Consider the following 21,370-nt stretch of genomic DNA (forward strand, 5'->3'; position numbering starts at 1 on the left):
ATTTAATGTAGAGCTTTCACATTGGACGTCCTCGTGTTATATAATTTCCTTCTTTTTTCTGCGTCAAATCATATCTTCCACAATAGTCTTCTCCCCATACCTTTTCTATTTATACAATATTCATTAATTAAAGAATTTCACCAAATTTTATCAATTAAAGAATTCATTTAAGGAAACACTAATTAAGAATTCTGAATTCATTAATTAGAGAAATCAGAGAAATTAAAGAACTAATTAAGGAAACCATAATTAGGGATTAAAAGAATTAACAAAACACAACACACTTTCTTCTTCCTTCTTCTAAAAAAAAAATACAGTTGCACGAGCCGTGCTCCTCTCCAGGCTTGTCACCTCACCCTGCCACTGTCACCGTCCTCCCAAGGCGTAAGGGGATGCTTGCCACGCCCCTTCGTGTGTCGCAACTCCCCCAAAATCCACGGATGTGAATGCTCGTGGGAACTTTAATGTGTAGTTTGTTTCCTAGATAAAATAGAATGCTCGTGGGAACTTTAATGTGTAGTTTGTTTCCTAGATAAAATAGAAGCAATATATAATCTAATACTATTAAATTGTGAGATTATTTGGTAGGACGAGGTTGACTATAACTATTTATTATATGACTATCCATCTAGGATTAAATTATAGGAGTAAAATTCAATCATATTAACCAAATATATTTAATACAAATTTAATAATAAGATATAATCTTGCGAACTGAAGTGATAATGTTATCAGAAATGACGCATTAGTTTGCGTGTGCATTACGAAGTGGTAATGTCAAATATGTAATGAACTGTTGTGCAATGCACATATATGTATGGCAAAATAACTGACACGATGTGTTATTATAACATATACTCCTAAAATCAAGTTATTAACTTGATTAAGTTGTTAGTGTAACATATTAATATCATGTTTAGTCAACTACGAAAGCAAAATTTAGATAAATAGATGTTAAAATATTAAAACAATATGGAGTATTAAAGAATATTAGTAAAACAATATAATGAAGTTTAATTTTATTATTTTCGATTGCATCATGTTTTGGTTAACACTGGGGTTCATAATTAATTGAAATACTAATAGACTTCTATTTAGAATTAGAGCACTTGACCTTGACAATTTTTTATATTAATATTCATGGGAGAGGCTGTGGCTAGCTGTTCCTACCACCAATATTTTTCCATATTTTCTATTGTGGGAACTGAGAACTAAGTAATTATCCCCAAATATACATAAATGTAATTATGTATTCACCAAATTGAATTAAATAGAAGAATATAAAAAATCTAAAGAAAGAATAGAAATAAGTAGCAGAGACATAGAGACCAACGTCTAAAATGACAGAATATTTACTTTTGGAATCTCTTTTAATTTTGCTGACTTCTTTTAGTGTTACTGACTTCTCCAACATATATTGAATCAGTAATTAATTAGGTAGTTGGGCTTCCACTATTTTGCAATTACTAAATCAAAATGGTAATGGTGCAACAACCAATTCACACGAGTAGATATAAATTGACAGGGATACTGAGTTCCCACTGGAGCGGTGACTTAGAGCATCAGCAACTACTGATGGGTCGAGCTGTTTCATCCCATCGGAACGCCATTGCACGGTTTGCACTGCCACGAGCCATCCATCACGGAGAGTGCCCGCTGCTCACCCTATCGGACATGTGGGCTGGTTGTGACATCCACTCACCCCAGAGTGGGCATCGTTTTATATCCGTTGGAATTTTTTTTTTAATTAGAAAATTTTTTTTAAAAAAAAACTTATTTCTCCAAATATTACAGTTTTTTGTTTATCATTTTTAACAAATTGTAATTTATATAGCATTTAAATTATGAAATGTCGATTATTATTTTAATTTTATGTTTAAGATAAAGATATTTTTAATATAAATGCACTTTTTAGAATTTTATTATAATATTTAATTGAAATTAAATTGGTCGAGCTAGAACAAATTAAAATAAATAAGATACTCCCACTGTCCCATAAAAATATGTACACTTTCTATTTTGTTTATCCCATAAAAATATGAGCATTTTCATTTATATAAAGTTGCTTCTACCGACAACGCCCGTAGATTTTGTCACTCATTCTTTCATTTGTTCTTTCTCATTATCTCATCTCATTTGCAACTTTCACCACCAATGTCATAGTTGCTTTTGGTAGCATCGGCAACCAAAAATACACTCCGTTTTGGTGCGCGGAATTGGAATTGGAATTCTATGGGAAATTGGAATTAAATTATTATAATTCAATTCCAAATGCTATGTTTGGTAAAATGAGAATTGATATGAAATTGAATTGACATGTTTGATAAATACACACATTTCACACACTTCACACACTTCACACACTATGCACATTTCACATATTTCACACATTTCACACACTACACACATACCGCACACTGCACACACTTCACACATTACACACTACACACACTTCACACATTTCACACACTACACTCATTTCACACACTTCACACACTACACGCACTACACACACTTCACACATTTCATACACTACACTCATTTCACACACTTCACACACTACACGCACTACACACACTTCACACATTTCACACACTACACTCATTTCACACACTTCACACACTACACGCACTACACACACTTCACACATTTCACACACTACACACACTACACATTTCACATACTAACATATTTCACACATTTCACATATTTCACACACTACACACATTTCACACATTTCACATATTTCACACATTTCACATATTTCACACATTTCACACTACACACATATCACACATTTCACACACTACACACACTTCACACACTACACACATTTCACACACTACATACACTTCACAAACTACACATATTTCACACAGTTCAAATGTGCAGTGCGTGAATTTTTTTTAAGTGTGTGAAGTGTGTGAAATGTGTGTAGTGTGTGTAGTGTGTGAAATATGTAAAATGTGTGTAGTGTGTGAAATATGAGAAATATGTGAAATGTGTGTAGTGTGTGAAATATGTAAAATGTGTATAGTGCGTGAAATGTATATAGTGTGTGAAATATGTGAAATGTGTGTAGTGTGTGAAATATGTGAAATGTGTGTAGTGTGTGAAATATGTGAAATGTGTGTATTGTGTGAAATGTTTGTAGTGTGTGTATTGTGTGAAATGTTTGTAGTGTGTATACTGTGTGTAGCGAGTGAAATGTGTGTAGTGTATGTATTGTGTGAAATGTGTGTAGTGTATGAAAAATGTGAAATGTGTGTAGTGTGTGAAATATGTGATATGTGTGTAGTGTGTGAAATGTGTGAAATATGTGTAGTGTGTGAAACGTGTGTAGCGTGTGTGAATATTTAGAATTCCACTACTTTTGATATGAAATTCAAATTGTGGAATTGAAATTCATTTCAAATCCACTCATTTTTATAATACCAAACACTGGATTTGGAATTGAAGGCTTCAATTTCAATTCCACACCTCCAATTCTGTGTACCAAACACAGCCTACAATTATCAATATTAGTTCGAGTCTTCCAATGTCAAAATCTCTGATTATGAAGCCGGGCCATATTGTTTTAGTTATTAAGTGTATTTTGGGGGTTTCTCCAAAATCAAAGTAGGAAAATGTATGTTTGTTTCCTTCATGTTGCTGTCCAAATTTTCCTTACAATATGTAGCATGCATTAAATTCAAAAAGCTAAAAAGGTCGCAGACCAACCGTTATCCACCGTTATCCCTTAAGGTGGTCTATTTCAAACACATTAAAATAGACCATATTTTCTGTATTTAGCAACAAAAAGTCCATTAAATTGAATGCCAACGGTATCCATATTTACCATAAAAACCCCATGTATTTATCCATAAAGAAAGAAGCAAAGAAAAAAAATGTATTCATGGGAAATAAAATTTGGCTTAATGTTGGTAATCAACATTCTTAAATCTTTGGTGGATGATGGGATTTCGGATGCCTTTGGTATCTTCAAAACATGGCCTAGGTTTTCGATAGTTTGTGCTGTGTTGCTCCTCTTCTCCTTTTTCTCTATTCGAATAACTCAACCTCGTATTCTACAAGTGCGCTTCCACAGTTTTAATATGCCGGTATTCGTCTCTTTCTTCTTGGCTTTGATCCTCCCACAACGTGTGTACTGGCTCTATTTCTTACTGGCGTGGTTGTCTACTTACCGATGTTTCTCACGCGCAATAACTGGTTTCGTTCAATCTTTGGAAAGGATTGTTAGCAGGATTCCCGGATATGGCGTGAATACAGATTTGGAAATGGGCGGAGTAGGAGATACACGCTGACTTATCATAATATTCATTGTTGTTTAATATGCTACTATCACATACCATTGCATATTACTCTACTTCGGTTTCATCTTATCACTATCATCAAATGTTTTCTTTACCTTAATTATACCGTTTGTCTACTTGGCATGTATCATATATATACGCGATTATACTGAGGTTGTTTTTTACTAGATGCAAATATGCTTGTGAAACTTGTTTCCTATTAATATTTAATTATAGTGGTACCGTGCAAAGTATAGACAATTTAAAGAATAGGTGAGATATAAAAAATATCCAAGAGCTGCATTGTAACGCCCCACTTTTTCAAACCCTATTTTTCGGGTTATAAAATTTTTGCATTAAATGCCTTAAATGCTATGATATGTGAATTAATTGCATAGTGTCTATGTGACCTAATTGCGTATGAGAATTTTGATTGAGTTGAATAGTCAACTTGTTGAAATGTTGACATGGCTATTGAATAGTCAAAGATGTGAAAAAATGATGTGACCGTTGAAAGGTCAATACGATGAGAAAATGGAGTGGAAATGAAGAGATGATTGATCTGAATATGTGAATTTTTGATGCGGAGTAATATAATTGTGGGGAATTATTTTCCTAAGGAATGAGTGAGAATTTAATAGGAGCATTAATTAAAGCATGTGGAATTTTCGGCCATCATGATTATTGGAGAAGAAATAATATTATTCTTGGATTTAATTATTTTGTTTGGGATAATTATCCAAATTAAATCCAAAGTCCAAATACCCTATAAATCCTACATGAAATTTTCGAATTTTCCATCTTTGATATTCATGAGATTTTCGAAAATCTCATCTAGAAGGGAGAGAGAAATTATTTGTTATCTTATTGATTCCTTACTTATTCTATTCCATGAATAAATATAAATATGCTAAAATATCCTAGCATATCTTGCCATATCTAAGAAAATCTTACCATATCCTAATTAAATTAGGATTTGAATTTAATTCTTTGTGGAGAGAAGTAAATCACGCCACTTTTGGCTATACTTGGGGAGATTTAATTATTTTATTCTTACTCCGTGATATATTATTCTACTCCGTGAAATATTTGAATTAAATCATAGGCTAAATTAATAGCCTAGATTTCGAAAATTCTCTCCTAACCACCTCCAAATTTTCGGCCCCTATAACCAACAAATCTTCCCCAAATCTCTAATTATTTAATTATTGGATATTATTATTTGTGACTCTATAAATAGGAGAGAAACCCTAACCCTAGAGATCAAAAACCGGCGCCCCACTCTCTCATCAATTTCGAAAATCTCTCTCCCACTTTCTCCATATTTTCTTCAAGTTTTCTTCAAGATTTCTTCATCAATTGAGAAGAATTCAAGTGAAATTCAAGAGATTATTGAAGAATCAAGACTAATTCCTTGTTTCTACCGTTCGTTCTTTTGAAAAAGGTATTTTAAATTTTGATCTTCTCTTCTTCTACCGATCAATCGGTATTCTTGAATCCGCATGCATCTAGAACGAGTGAAAGGGGTTTTAATTGGTGAATTTTGCGATGCATGGATGTGTGTGTGTGTGTGGCCGAGAGTGTGTGTGTGTGCACGCCTCGATCGGCGTGCACAATTGTTGTGTTCGTGTGCATGTGTTGTGTGTGTGGAACACTCATGCGTGTTACGAATTATTGGTGATTTTGGAATGATTATTTAAATAAAAATGGTATGTTAATCATACTTTGATTTTGATAGTAATGATTTTGAAAATAATCGAGGGGAAAAAGGGAAAACGTGAGATCATGCATAATATTGATCCATGATTGAAACTGATTTGTGATACGCCTAATTTAAAGGTGATACTTCGCGCTCTCAGCGTGATAAACGAGGAGAAGAGAATACTTTCGAGCTAAGCCGACGAGGTGGGCTTTCTTTTAAAATAAGGACATTGTCCTAAACTGATATTGATGAGAATGAGATATGTGTTATCATGCCTTGATTTGTTTTGTCGTGCCTATCCCTCGTGGCTATGCCACTATTGTTATAATCGAATTCGGATCCTTGTAGAGCCGCAAACTCTACTTGGGTTAGTGTACACCAATGTTAGACCGAGAGTCAGCGTACGGGTTGGCCGGTCTAGTGACCTGGATTGCGGCCGCATTCCTTGTCATGTAGAATGAGGATATGGTAAACGTCTATGAGAAAAATGGTTGCGCGACCGTGATATTTGAGAAAGAAGATATTTTGGTGCCTCGGGTCTTTCTAAAGTTAAAACCCCGATGGACACTTGAGAATGGCATGATAACTATAATTGTGATAAAACTGTTTTCGGCAATGAGCCCACTAAGTATGATTATAAGTACTCAGCCCTGCATGTGTTTTCCCTATGTGCAGGTTGAGCGGTGGCGAGCGGGCGGCGGTGTTGAGTTGAGGATAATAAGATGATCTGTTGGTATCTTAAGGTGTTGTTGTGTCCTCATACATAGCCTCACTTCTTTCTTGGTCGCTTCCGCTATTGATTATGAAAACTGTGATCTTTTGTTGGGATAAATACTGTTATTTCGTGGGTATATTTTGGGTATAGAACAATTGGAAATATTTTGGAACCTTTGCTATTTTGGAGCATTTATGATGTTAGTTTTGTGGATTCTCTGCTAAGGCATTATTCTTCTCCTATTTAATTGTTCATTTAATGCTTTGATCAAATCCCTTTTTAATGAAACCCTAGCCTATGATTCTTTGATGTATTTAAGTCTACCTAGTTAGCGAACGCCGCATTTATTATACCCTAAATGGGCGGGTCGTTACATGCATGCTTCTGGAGTTTTGAATGTTGAATATATTTGATATGAGATGCATAAGAAATGGGGATTGTGAATTTGTGATGGCAAATGAATGAGAACATTTGAGTTACTTTTTAAAGAAATGGGCATGGCAATAAGTTTGGTCAATAATTTTTTATAGTGTTTATTTTGTTTTATCTAAATAATAAAATTTGACTTTTAACACAAAGTTTTCCATATTTTATTTTATAGGCAACTCATTGGTAGATATTGAGTATTCAAAATTCGATCGATTTTGACATGAGGAGTACGTTTGAAACAAAAAAAGATGAATTTTTGAAAACCGCTATAACTTATTTGATTATTTTTATAAATAGATTGAAATGTTCCGTAGTTTTTTGGGGTGTTAGTATTTTGCTATAAGTAATTATATACGAACATATATACTTGTGTATTTACACTAACTAGTGTTAATCCACGTGCGTGCGATGCACGACAAAATATTTTTTTTATCACATATTTTTAAATTGTTATTTGATTAATTAAAATATGAAAATATAACTATATAAAATTTAAAAATAGAAAAATATACATATAATAAAAATTCAATAAATATATGCTCCTCGATGCATTTTACACTTAAAAACATAAAATTAAACATATTTGAAATGGAATCAAGGTAGACACAATTATTTGGACAACGATGAAGAGACTATATCAAGTGTTAGACACATTTAAAAAATATGTTTAAAACAATCCTTCATATTTCTCAACTAAAAATAATGTATATCACACTTTTAACAAAATAATAAATCGATAACTCATAATATTCAAAATGTCAAAACTATGAACATAAAAAAATTCAAATGATAAACTATACAAAAAATATTACATTAATTGGTTGAATTAACACTATTATATTAATGAATAATGATAGCCCTTTTGAATGTTGGAACGTTTACCTTTATTTATTGTACTTTTAAACGTGGCTTGTTGGAATATGAAAAATCTATATTATTTTTTATGCTACTTTACAATTCTCAATGCTGCAAATTTTCTTTTTGTAAAATATATTTAATATAAGTATATATTTTACTTAGTTGATCACCTATATATAAGATAATTAGATTCTCTATAGAAAATCAGTTGTATCCCGGAACAATTAAGTGTCAAATCCTAATTTCAACAATAGTATTATTAGTAAACCAAAATTTGGTTGTAAACTATTTTATTTTGTTTGAACAACTAATTGTTTGATCAACTCTATTTTGAAAGGTTTAATTATCTCATTGCAAATATACATATTATGCACCACTTATTAATTCATCATAAGTCATAAAATATTATTTTTGAGACACCATATAATATAATTACAGCACAAGTTGGAATATAAATATATAAAATAATAAATTGTGTAAAGATGAAGATAAACATTATGCTTGTTTGAGTTAAGGATGTTACAATTCTTCCATCTCTAAGAATTGTAAAAAATATTAGCATAGAATTCTCGAACCATATACACGCAGTACTCTAACTATTGCAATAAAAAAAATGAAATGGAAATTACAACGAAAATTATAAAATAAACCGAACTATAAGTCTAGTTGAGAAAAACCCTCTTTCCGCACGACAAAGTACATCACGGTTAGTACTTTCGAATTGACGTATTATCCCCAAAGATGAAACGTCTTCCTCCTAACGTGTATAACTTCTCAAACCCGCTGGCACCGATGAACTTGATGGAGTTCCAAAAATTGAGCAATACTCTAAAATATACAATAAAATGTTGAGAGCTTGAGAGAGAATGGTGAATGTGTAATTCATCTACAACTCTATGCTTTTTATAGGCACAAAATTAGAATATGAGAAATCATGAAATTAAAACATCATAAATTATAAAATTAAGAGAATAGAGGTTACAAAATTTGTTAAATGCTTATTATCCTATTTAAAGATTAGTCAAAGCATTAAAATATTTAAATAAATATTCATGAGAGTTACATATTTTATAATAATTCAAATTCACCCCATAACTTTTAAATATATCAAATTACGGCCAAAACTTGCCTTTTATATATGTATAGATTTAAATAAAGAAAATGATTTATTGACATGAGTCATATTAACCACATATCCACCCTTAAAGACCGAACTAGAGACCAAATTAGGGCCACTCATTTTTCTTATTCTTATGGTTATGATTAATTTAAAATTAATTTAATATTTTATTAAATAAAAACATTTTTTTTATTTTATAATTATGATTTTTTTAAAAAAAATTTAAAATTTTTTTTTAATTTTTTTTTTATTCGAAAGAAACTTGCTGAAGTAAATAATGAACTATATTCACTAAATAATGAACTAAATGAATGTATGTTATGAACTTATTACTTTATTCAGTCGTGCTATTACTTCATTCCGTTAGTTTATTACTCCCTCTGTCCTAGATAATTCGGGTCACTTTGACCGGACACGAGTTTTAAGAATTGTAATGAAAAGAGGATTGAAAAAATTAGTGGAATGTGGGTCCTACATTTATATATTAGTAAAATGTGAGTAGGAATGAGTTGGTGGAATATGGGGTCCACTACCAAAAATGGTAAAAGTGAAATGGGACAAATTATGTGGGACGGACCGAAATGGAAAACTGGGACGAATTATCTAGGACGGAGGGAGTACTTTATTTATTCATCCTATTAGTTTATTACTTCATTCCGTTAGTTTATTTCTTCATTCAGTCATGCTATTACTTCATTCCATTAGTTTATTACTTCATAATGTGTTATGACAAAATTATCTTACAGTTGGGTTTAGGGTTATTACTTCATTCCGTTAGTTTATTACTTCATTCAGTCATGTTATTGTTATGAACTTATTACTTCATTCAGTCGTGCTATTACTTGATTCCGTTAGTTTATTACTTCATTTATTCATGTTATTACTTCATTTTGTTAGTTTATTACTTCATTCCATTAGTTTATTACTTCATTCAGTCATACTATTACTTCATTCCATTAGTTTATTACTTCATAATGTGTTATGACATAATTATCTTTCAGTTAGGTTTAGGGTTATTACTTCATTCAGTTAGTTTATCACTTCATTCAGTCATGTTATTATTTCATTCCGTTAGTTTATTACTTCATTCTATTAGTTTAGTACTTCATTCCGTTAGTTTATTACTTCATTCAGTCATGCTATTACTTCATTCCGTTAGTTTATTACTTCATTCAGTTATGTTATTACTTCATTTCATTAGTTTAGTACTTCATTTCATTAGTTTATTACTTCATAATGTGTTATGACATAATTATCTTTTAGTTGAAGTAAATTCAGTATATAATGAATGCGAAAAATTACTTCATAACATGCATTCATTTAGTTCATTATGTAGTGAATATAGTTCATTATTTACTCCAGCAAGTTTTTATCGAATAAAAAAAAAAAATTTTAAAAAAAATAAATATTTTTTTAAAAAAATTAAAAACGTTTTTATTTAATAAAATATTAAATTAATTCTAAATTTATCATAACCATAAGATTAAGAAAAATGAGTAGCCCAAATTTGGTCTCTAGTTCGGTCTTTAAGAAGGGTTCGACATTGATCACAACTCTTATTGACATAATATATCTATGTTATATCCCTCTTTTTTTTCTTTCTTATACTACTATATTTTACGTTTTAATTAATGTATCATTAATTACCATTTTAGATAAAGATAAATAAATTGTAAAATTTAAATTAAATATGTTTATCAAAAATATAGATTTATCCAAAATTCAAAAGATTTAGCATACCATGACAGCAATTTATTCTAAAAAACAAGATTTTTCAAATACAAACAGCTCAAAGCATGCTTTTCAGTACATATCCTAACATCCGCGTGTAGTACGAACCACAATTCGAACACTTATGGTAAAGCCAATGAAATGAGGCAGTTCCAGTTTGTTCACAGTCATTGCACAATATAACCTGCATAACCATTAAACAGACATGTTTCAATCATTTTTGTCTTGCAGTTCATTTTTTCAAATTCAAGAATCACAAATTAGCACACCTGAGACCGGCCGGAATACTCTTCTGGGATTTTCGCTTTTGCTAGAATAGAATCTAACATCCCGAAGAACACCTGTAGAGGAGATTGATAATGATTCTTTCAACACCACTGATTTTTTGCATAGGTTCAAACAAGAGGAATGTAAACTAACCTGCATATCGCCAAGTGACTTGCTACAGCTCGGGCAAGTATAATCAGAGCAAATGTAGTTCTAACAGCAGAATAAAATTAAAAAGGAATGAGAAGCCAATTTTGCGAGGAAGAAAAAAAACATGAATTCATCATACATGATAAATATTAGAGGATGGAGATACCTTAAAACAAGATGAATGCATCACATGGCCACATGGAAGTGCCTTGAGTGCAGTGTATGATGCAAAGATGCACTCTTTGCAAACCGGGCAATTATCCTCCATGCGTTTCTCTCTACATGTATGTACAACGAGAGACTTCCCCATACAACCATTGCAGTTCATACAGTGGAAATAATCAATGCCCAGACCCATCCCAACTCGGCATATGTTGCAGTAGGGGCAATGGTATATTTGCTTGTCCAAAATATTTGTTAGGATTGCTCAGTAAGATGTACTTATATATTGCATTTCATAAATGGCCATGTCATATCTGTGAGCTATGTAACTTAAAGCCCAATGATCTGTAATGGTAATTGGACGCATAATCAACTAACCGTTCAACATCAAACAATTTGCAGATCCTGCAATAGTGACTTCCCATGGAGAAGCCATTGCAAGACTGGCTCATACATTTCTGCCCAATTGGTTGAATCACCATACATTTCATGCACATCATTTCCGTTACAGCTTTTCTGCAGCAAAAAATAGTAAAATGAGTTTACATGTCAGAGAAAGAAATAATTCAATCTGCAACCTGGTTTATGCAAGGCTAACCTGTCCACTGAATGGTCTGTTTGCTCATCATGGCAACGTATGCATGTGTAGAGCTTATCGCAACATGGAGTGAGAAGCATACAATTTCTCTTGTAGTGCTTGCAACCAAAAGTTTCTCCAAGAGGATCTCGATAAGAAGGAACTTGACCTGGGATATCTCCATTGTGATATGTCAAAACAACTTCCATTAGGGCATCAGGAGGTCTGAATCCCTCTTCCACTCTGGATACATGTTCCGCCATACCTTCCCACCAGTCTCGTAGCCATTCATCGAACTCTGTGTTTTTAGCAACCTTGAGCCATATAGACACCATGGCCTGCTGCTCAACAGTAGATAGATGTGCCGTTAGCCAGGTTATCACTTTCTTCATCATCTCTGCTCCCGTAGTCCCAAGCATACGGCCTATGATCACATAGTACCTTACACATAGACAGGCAATTACGATGGATTTCCAAGAAACAACTTGTCCAGCCGCACTCTAGTCTCATTGCTTCCCTGCTGATCATGCAATTCAGATATCTCCTCCAGGATTATGGTAGTTTTTATGAAATATTTCGATCCCAACTCATGGTCAAGGCTGTAGGACTAGCTTATGTTGTGAAGTGCTTCCTTTGATTCCAGAGCTGGAAAAGTAATTTCATCTTCTGAGTCACTATGAATTTGGGGATATAGTCAAACCGCGTAGGCACACGATTCAATATAATAATAAAACTGACACCATACTAGTTATTAATTACTACTACCCAAGATATCAGGAATATTGGGTTACGAAAAATCCGCACCTATTGATAAGTCAAAGCATCGTATAATTAAATAACGTGTGTCCTATATTATTACAAAGATTAAGAAATATAAAATCTCCAAGACATCGTCTTTCAGTAGATAGCAATAAAGACGTGTCTATACTTTAGATCCTTTTCAATTCTATACCACACCAGTGTCACTAGTCATTATCAAGGTAAAGACGACTTTCGAATGGACACTGCAACATTTCATGATATGTAGCCAAAACCTATCTAAGTTGTGAAAAAGTTTTACTTCTACAAGGTTCCAGCTGGGTCACCTACTGTGATGACCTGTTCCATGACCCAGCCTTCAATGTAGAAGACTCAGACTGATTTTACTTTCCGACGTTTTAATTATATAATTAAAGACAGTCAATACCTAAAGAGATTTTCTTTTTATAGTGTGTGGTGATTAAGAGCTAATAATGGTCAGCGAAAGAGTGTTCTAAAATTAATGAAGAAAACCCTTGGTCCAGGGAATCCGCTAGACACTGGGTCTAGGAACTCAGTGAACCTTAAGCTACCTGTCGTTGGGCACACAATCGCTACCTTAACTCCTTCTTCAAAAACCCTCAACCCGCTTTAGCTAAGAAAACTAGTACATGGAAGTAGGGATCGAATCCACAGAGATGAATGCGCAAGTAAACATGTTCAAAGACTCGGGAACTATTTTTTTGTTGGCTGCTGCCACGCAATTTTGGGGTTGAACTTTAATTCCTAGACTTGGTAATTGAAATATTCTACTCTAACAGCTAGATCTAGGCAGAAACATAAAAACATGCATATTAATTCTCAATAGAGCGAGACAATTGCTAGATCGAACGAACAGTTTCCTAAATTAACCTAGACTTGGGAAAGAAGCTAAACGTGGGGACCATTTTCTGAAAAAGGTAGAGTACGATTGAAAAGCTGCAAAATAACTAACTAAAGGACTTAACTAACAACGACATCATCTTCTCCAACATTTATCACGAAACAACCAGTTAAAACAGAGCAAGAACGCAGATCGAAGCAAAGTAAACGAAATTAAACCGATAGAAATTAAGAACAGTTAAAACTAAAGCAGATCTACAACTACTAGACGAGGCAAACAGAGAATGCAGAATTTAAACAACTAAATTAAGCGAAAACAAGCAGATCCAACCACGGGACGCTTAATCCACTCCGGATCCAAACCATCCATAACAACCAAACATCATTTCCATCTCCGATCCTCACAAGTCTACGTAGATTCAACCGATCACAAACAATTCCTTACAAAACAACTCCAAACTCAGATCATCCAATAATATTCAGCAAATCAAACCCAAAACAACACGATAAGATAAACGAAACATAAACAGACATATCCATTGCAAAATACGAAATATCCAACGAGAGAAACAACACCAAAGCCGAGCCTCGAACAGCGAGGACTCGGCGAGTACCAAAAGTAGACAGAAAATTAAAAGACAATTGTTTCTTTGCCTCCTTAGAGACGGTGTTGCACCATAAACTTTTGCTGAAATGAGAACCCCCCTCCGATTTCCCCCAAGTGTGTGAGTGTGTAGAAAAAAAACGAAAAACTAAGCTAGGAGCTGAAAGTGATCGAGTTTTTTTTTTCATGTTGATTGCGTGCTCCTTTTTATAGTGAATAAAGCTTCTAGACTGTTCTTGTAGTGCCCATTTTGCCCTTTGATTCGATGCTCCTTTGTCTAGCGCTCTTCCTTGTTCCGCTTATTTTTCCTGCCAGCTTCCTCCATCAGGCGATCTCTATCTTTTTCCTGGGGCTGGCGATTTCTCTACACACCTGGCTCAAAAAGGTTTGTTAAACCCAGAAAATCGCAAAATTTATCCCTATAACCAATGCATGAAATTAGCCCTATCAATACCCATTAAAGTAAAATACTCAGCATGAAGAAAACATTTATTATTCTCATTAAATAGGGAGAGTTTACAATATACAAGTCATTTTATCAAATTTATTATAAACTCGAAAAATGCTTTTAGTATATATGTTCCAACACAAACAACATGACAGCATAATGTAAACGTTGGGCATCAGGCATCATCACGTGATCGAAATAATACAGAACCCTGGACACCCAATTCGTGGCGTCGGTCCCATCAAAGCGGGGTGGTGCATCTTCACCTGCTGAGGTTTTTCATACCCCGAAAGATGAGATTGAAAACGTTGGGGAGGGTCCCAACACGATGCCGGGCGGTCAAAAGATTGATCTTACCCGCTGAACTGGTTCCGAGCTTGGTGATTCGTCGGTGGGTCCCAACAGGAGCCTGTGCGGCCCCTGGCTTCGCAACGCCCTGTTCCTCCGTCGGACCATCGTGACTACCAGAATTAGGGTTTCGGGCACGAAAACCACTATCCCACGGTTTCCGTCCACGATTATCATCATCCCATTCTTCACCGTCCTCAAATCCCGGCGATTGCTCTGCATCGCTGGAAAAACTCGGTTCAAGATTCTCAATCCTCTGGTCGGTCTCGTCTCTCCAAACATCCAATTTATCGAACCTATCTAGAAATTTGTCAAGTTTGTGACTTACGTGATCGTCGTGATGCATTTCCTCTGCAAACCTACTGTCCAACTCGCTGTCATCGATTTGTGGGCACTGAAAACCCCCGAATTCGTGACGGCCAATGGCATGCTACCGGCACAACGATTCGTTCGGAAAAGTGTCGGGTCGCGGAGCACCCCACGTTGTTTTTCCGTTGTTGTTGAAGCGTTTCATGAGTACACAAAAATACATAATAATAGACGAATATAAAAAATCTAAAGAAAGGGTAGAAATAAAGTAGCTATACACGATAATATTAAGAAATGAAATAGATATTGAATAAAAATGATGCACAAATACACATACCAATGTTTTAAAACCAGACCGTACCGGCCGGTTCGACCGGTCTGGCCAGGAATCGGAAACCGATTTTCTAGATTTTTAAAATTTTTGTAAAATTTGAGTTTGGTGGGAGTTGAACTCATGACATATGAGTCAAGAGACCAACATCTCTACCACTCCACCACATGTACTTGAATGAAATATTATGAGCATTAATTATTGTTATACATTAAACCTATAATTTTTTGTCCACACAAATTAATAATTTGTGTTTAATTTTATACTTTTAAATAATTGCTATTAGTTGTGATATGCTTAATATTAACTATCCCTCACTAAATTTTACTTTTATTTGTATAATGTATATAAATAATAGATTTTATCTAAGATTTAATATTGTAGTATATATATTATTAACATAGTTTATTACTCCATATTTACTAAATAATACTCCAAACTTATTAATAAATCATGTTTAATTTATGTATTAACTAATAATACTAATATAGTATATATTTATCCAAATTAACTAAAAATTCATATTTATTTTTATATATTGTCTATAATATTATTTCACCACATAAATATTTTTGAATTAATATAAATTTTATTTATTTATATATGAAAAATATTGTACTTTTTTAGTTATTCTACTTAATAATTTATGTATTTAGTTATTATTTAAATTTTATCATTCACTTATTTTAAATGCTCTTCATATTTAATTTATATACAAATGTTAATAGTATATGTTTTTGTTATATATTACTAATTATAATTTATCACTCATTAAATTTAATATACTTTGTATGGATATATTTAATTATATATATTTGCAAGGTAAAACGGTTCGACTAGTGATTGAACCGATCAGACCGGTTGAACCGTGAACCAGTAGCCTCACCGATTCACCGGCAGATCCGATTTTTAAAACATTGACACATACAGACCAAAGTAAGCAAATTGCTATCAACGAAATTGGCAGTATTTATTATGGGAACCTCTTAAAAATTTTGCTGACTTCTCCATGCGCAAATATATGCAGTATGCCTAATCAGTAATTAATTGGGTAGCTGGGCTGATTATAATTTTGCTGACTTTTCCAGCATATGCTGCTGAATCATTGGGCAGTTGCCACTTTTTCTATGCAACCAATATTTTTCTAGTCTATGCCACTTCCACCAGTATTATAGTGTCTTTTGACAACACGGATAACAATCAATACATCATACGCTGCTGAATCATTGGGCAGTTGCCATTTTTTCTATGCTACCAATATTTTTCTATGCCACTTCTACCACCAGTATTATAGTTTCTTTTGACAACACCGATAACAATAAATACATCATAATTATCGACAGTAATTGGATTCCCAATGTTAAAATCCTAACTCATTTATAAAGTCGGACCGTATTGTCTTAGTGACATGGGTGGTGGACTCAAGTGGAGATGCAAGGGGCTAAAGCCCTCACTAAAATAAATTTTTAAACTTTTATATAATTATAAAATTTATCCAAGTTTAATGTAAATTATTGTGTAAAAGCCTCTACCAATGATCTAATTTGGGAATCGAGCTATCGATATTTTTTTCTACATCCGGCCTGCTTAGTGATAAGAGCATTTTAGGGTTTTCTCCGAAGTCAAAGTAGGAAAATGTATGTTTGTTTCCTTCATGTCTCCGTCGATCCGAGTTTTCGTTAGAATATGTAGCATTAAATTTGAAAGGGTAAAAAGTAGCACACCAACCGATTTCCTAATTAACACATTAAATTAGACCATGTATGTATTGCCATGAGGACTTTTAGCGACAAAAAGTCCAATAAATTGAATACCAACGCTTTCCATATTTACCATAAAACCCCATGCATTTATCCATATAGAAAGAAGCAAAGAAAAAAATGTATTCATGGGAAATAAAGTTTGGCTTAATGTTGGTAATCAACATTCTTAAATAATTGGTGGATGATGGGATTTGGGATGCCTTCAGTATCTTCAACACATGGCCTAGGTTTTCGATAGTTTGTGCTGTGTTGCTCCTCTTGTCCTTTTTCTCTATTCGAATATCTCAACCTCGTATTCTGCAAGTGCGCTTCCACAATTTTAATTTGTTGGTATTCGTCTCTTTCTTCTTGGCTTTGATCCTCCCACAACGTGTGTACTGGCTCTATTTCCTACTAGCGTGGTTGTCTTCTTACCGATGTTTCTCACTCACAATAACCAGATTCCTTCAATCTTTGGAAAGGATTGTTAGTGGAATTCCCGGATATAACGTATATAGAGATTTGGAAATGGGCGGAGTTGGAGCTCCACCACCTCAACCTCATCAAGAAGATACACACTGACACATGATTATTATCAATCTTATCATAAATCATAATATTGTTGTTTAATATGCTACTATCACTATCATCAAGAAAATACCAATATTGCATATTACTCTAGCTACTTTGGTTTCAACTTATCACTATTATCAAATGTTTTCTTTACCTTATACCATTTATCTACTTCGCACGTGCCATATATATACGTGATTATACGTACTGAGGTGATGTTTTACTAGATGCGAATATGCTTGTGAAACTTTTGAAATTTGGATATTAAAAAAAAACAAGAACTGCATGATTCTGGAGTGTTGAATGTTGCATATATTTGATATGAGATGCAAAAGAAATGGGGATTGTGACCGCAAATGAATGAGCACATTTGAGTTAGTTTATTAAGAAATGGGTATGGCAATAAATTGGGGCAAGATTTTTTTATGGTTTTCTATTTTTTTATCCAAATAACAAAATTTGACTTATCATAACCTAACACAGTTTTCCATATAATTTTATGTCGTAGTCGTCAACTCATTGATAGATATGTGTAGTGTTCAAAATTCCATGAGTTTTGACGTGAAGAAGTTTTCTAAAACCACGATAAGTTGATTTGTTTTTTTTATATATATAAATAGCTGAAATGTTTTGTTCAGTGTTTTGGGGGTGTTAGATTTTGGCTACAAGTAAGAAAACACTCGTATGTATTTACACCAATTTAAAAAATAGAGAGAAACATTTATCAACATATTAATTATGATTTTATTTTTCAAGTTGATCAATATTAATTTCTTTCATGAAGCATTTATTTCAAGTATGATACATGTGGTCGGGGCAAAAAGGGATAAAAAAAAAAACTCCTATACTACTTCGAACCCAGTGACAGATTTTGGAAACACAAACTTTATGGGATGACATAATAAAGAAGATCGTAGCCGACGTCGGAAGGCAGAGATGGGGCTGCTATCCAATACACGATTAAATATAAAAAAAAAAATAGTCACTCTCAAATACTATTACTTAATATTATATGCTCAAGATTATTTATATCGATTCAAAAATAATAATCTTCCAGCCTTAGAGCATCTCCAATGGCAGCTAGCCGATTTTCGCTAGCCGACCAATGGGAACCGCGAGCGGCGTTTCGGCGAGCCAATCGGCTAGCCCACGCCGATTCCCGGGCGCTGGCGATGGGCTAGCCGATCCGCTGGCCGCCATTGTAGGCGCCCGATCGGCTAGCGATCGGCCAGTGCCATTTTTTTTTTCCCGAAACTCTATATATACGCAATTTGAACGTCATTTTCATTTACACCACTTGTTTTAATGAGTTTCTCTCTCTCTTAATTTATGTACAAGAGCACTAACGCGAAATGGAGAACAACGACTCTCCTCCAGTGACGAGCGGGTCGCAAACTCCCACGGTACCCGTGGGAGGTGGATGGGGTCCGATGGGCGGGTACTACAATATGTACCCTTGCCCGCAGATGATGCCGGGGATGGCAGCCGGGGGTAGTAGTATGCCGGGGTGGCAGGGGGTGCAGGGCGTGCAAGGGGTGCCGGGGATGCAGATGATGCCGGGGTGTATGCCGAGGATGCAAATGATGTCGGGGTGGCAGTCGGGGATGCAGCCGGGGGGTGGGGGGGGGAGGACAATGTCTATCGCCCCAGTCTTGACTTTTTGGCTGATTCTTCCCACACATCGACCCAAGCGGGACGCAATAAATTGGGGTTGAAACTTTCTCCTTAGAGGAGTTGGGGATAGATCTCGAGGATGCGGACGCTCCCATTCAAATTTTGGGGATGATGACGGCTGTTCGGATAAGGTACGGAGGAAGTGGACGGATGAAGAGAATGTCGCCCTGTCCAAGGCTTGGGTGAGTGTTTGCGATGATCCCCTCCAGTCGAACAATCAGAGAATCATCAACTTGTATGCTAAAAATAGCAGCAGCACACCAGAGATTTTACCCGGACGGGAAGCCACACAACGGGGAGGAATGCCGGAAGCAGTGGGACCGAATCAGAGCTGCGGTCTCCCAATTTGCAACCTCCGCATGAAGATCAGCGGCCGAACTGACGACGATGTCAGGAGGATGGCGGAGGCGCAGTTCCCCTTGAAGGGAGTTTATAAGGAGTTCACATTATGGAACTGCTACGAGGTGCTGATGGATTCTGAGAAGTTTCGGGCGGGTGTCGATGCTGGCTGGCCGAAGAAGCAGCGGCTAAACCTTGCCGGTGATTACAGCAGCAACGGTGGTTCCCACGACCTCCCCGACAACGCTCAGGATTTCTTGTCCCCTCCATCGTTTACTCGTCGCACCCGCTCGGTTGGCAAAGGACGGCGCAACGGGCTTCTAGGGGAGTAGTCCAGGGGTCCCAAGAGGTCCAGTCGGCATCCCCCTTACTGGCAAGTCGTCAGCCGAGCTCTCCACCTCGCGCGTCAACAAACGCAGTTGAACATGTGGAAAATCCTAAATCAATGGAAGGCGGCAGATGACACCTTGTGGAGAAGGGGTTTCTTTTTGAGATCCTTCAGAGTATGCGAGTTGATTTGGCCCGCGCACGTAGGGCCATGGGAGACGAGGGGGACTCAGATGCGGTAGATTTGGGGTTCCCGGGTGCGGCGACGGCGGCGACGAGGAGTGAGGCGGGGATTGTGTGTGGAAGCAGGATGATTTTTTTTTTTTAATTATGTAATTTTTTTTGTACTTTTTTTTTTAATTTAAATAAAATTATCGCATTTTCCCGTATCTGTGTCGTAAATTTAATTCCGTATTTTGCGTGATCAAAATTTATTTGTTTTTTATAATTTTGATGGCCTATAGCTAGGCTATTGCTTGTCCAGTTTCTTGTCCTGATGATGTGGCAGGCAGTTTCTAATCCTAGATGATATGGTAAGAGAAGTTTTTTAGCTAGGCTATTGCTGACCTAAAGCCATTAGAGATGCTCTTATAAGCAAGCATTTAATTCAATATGGATCCTACACCACACTAGTGTAAGCAGTTACATAAGATAAGCAAAATCAATGGGGTGACCCAACATTTCACGATAAATTGTCCGCGTGAAAAATCTTTTGTGATAAAAAAGGTTCCACTATTTAGATTACAACGTAAAAAAAGACTAGCTTGCCCAATTAATATTATATGCTTAAAAATAGTAAACAACCATAATAATGAAGGCAAGCCATGACAATAATATATTCTCTAATTGAAAAATAAGGTTTTAGTTTTACAAAGTACTCCCTCTGTTCCCTCTGTCCCATTCGAACTGAAACATTTTTCTTTTTAATTTGTCTCATTAAAAATGAAACGTTTCCTAAAATGGAAACATTTCTATCTCTATTTTTTCATGTCTTTTACTTTACTCTCTCTTCATTAACTCACAAAACAACACTACATAAAAACCTATGTCAA

The 21,370-nt window shown here is 34.9% G+C and overlaps 1 protein-coding gene across 1 annotated transcript; it reads right to left on the reverse strand.

Moving 5' to 3' along the window:
* Positions 1–10,905: 10,905 nt before the first annotated feature.
* LOC125193880 (zinc finger protein BRUTUS-like At1g74770) lies at positions 10,906–15,369 on the reverse strand. The gene is made up of 8 exons (XM_048091817.1): positions 15,033–15,369; positions 14,821–14,941; positions 12,025–12,444; positions 11,801–11,942; positions 11,431–11,664; positions 11,268–11,327; positions 11,117–11,188; positions 10,906–11,031 (listed from the first exon to the last, which is right to left on the reverse strand). The coding sequence occupies exons 1-8, from the start codon at positions 15,367–15,369 to the stop codon at positions 10,906–10,908; spliced, it is 1,512 nt and encodes a 503-aa protein (XP_047947774.1).
* Between the last annotated feature and the right edge of the window lie 6,001 nt (positions 15,370–21,370).

Source organism: Salvia hispanica, chromosome 1 (assembly GCF_023119035.1).
Source record: "Salvia hispanica cultivar TCC Black 2014 chromosome 1, UniMelb_Shisp_WGS_1.0, whole genome shotgun sequence".
Classification (NCBI taxonomy): domain Eukaryota; kingdom Viridiplantae; phylum Streptophyta; class Magnoliopsida; order Lamiales; family Lamiaceae; genus Salvia; species Salvia hispanica.

Bases quoted from the DNA above. Each gene is read 5' to 3' on its own strand.
- LOC125193880 (XM_048091817.1), bottom strand. From the start codon at position 15,369: ATGCATCACGACGATCACGTAAGTCACAAACTTGACAAATTTCTAGAT. The intron at 14,942-15,032 runs GTAAGATCAATC...AAACCTCAGCAG, and splicing joins GCTCGGAACCAGTTCAGCGG to GTGAAGATGCACCACCCCGC. The intron at 11,943-12,024 runs GTTAGCCTTGCA...TTTTTGCTGCAG, and splicing joins ACAGACCATTCAGTGGACAG to AAAAGCTGTAACGGAAATGA.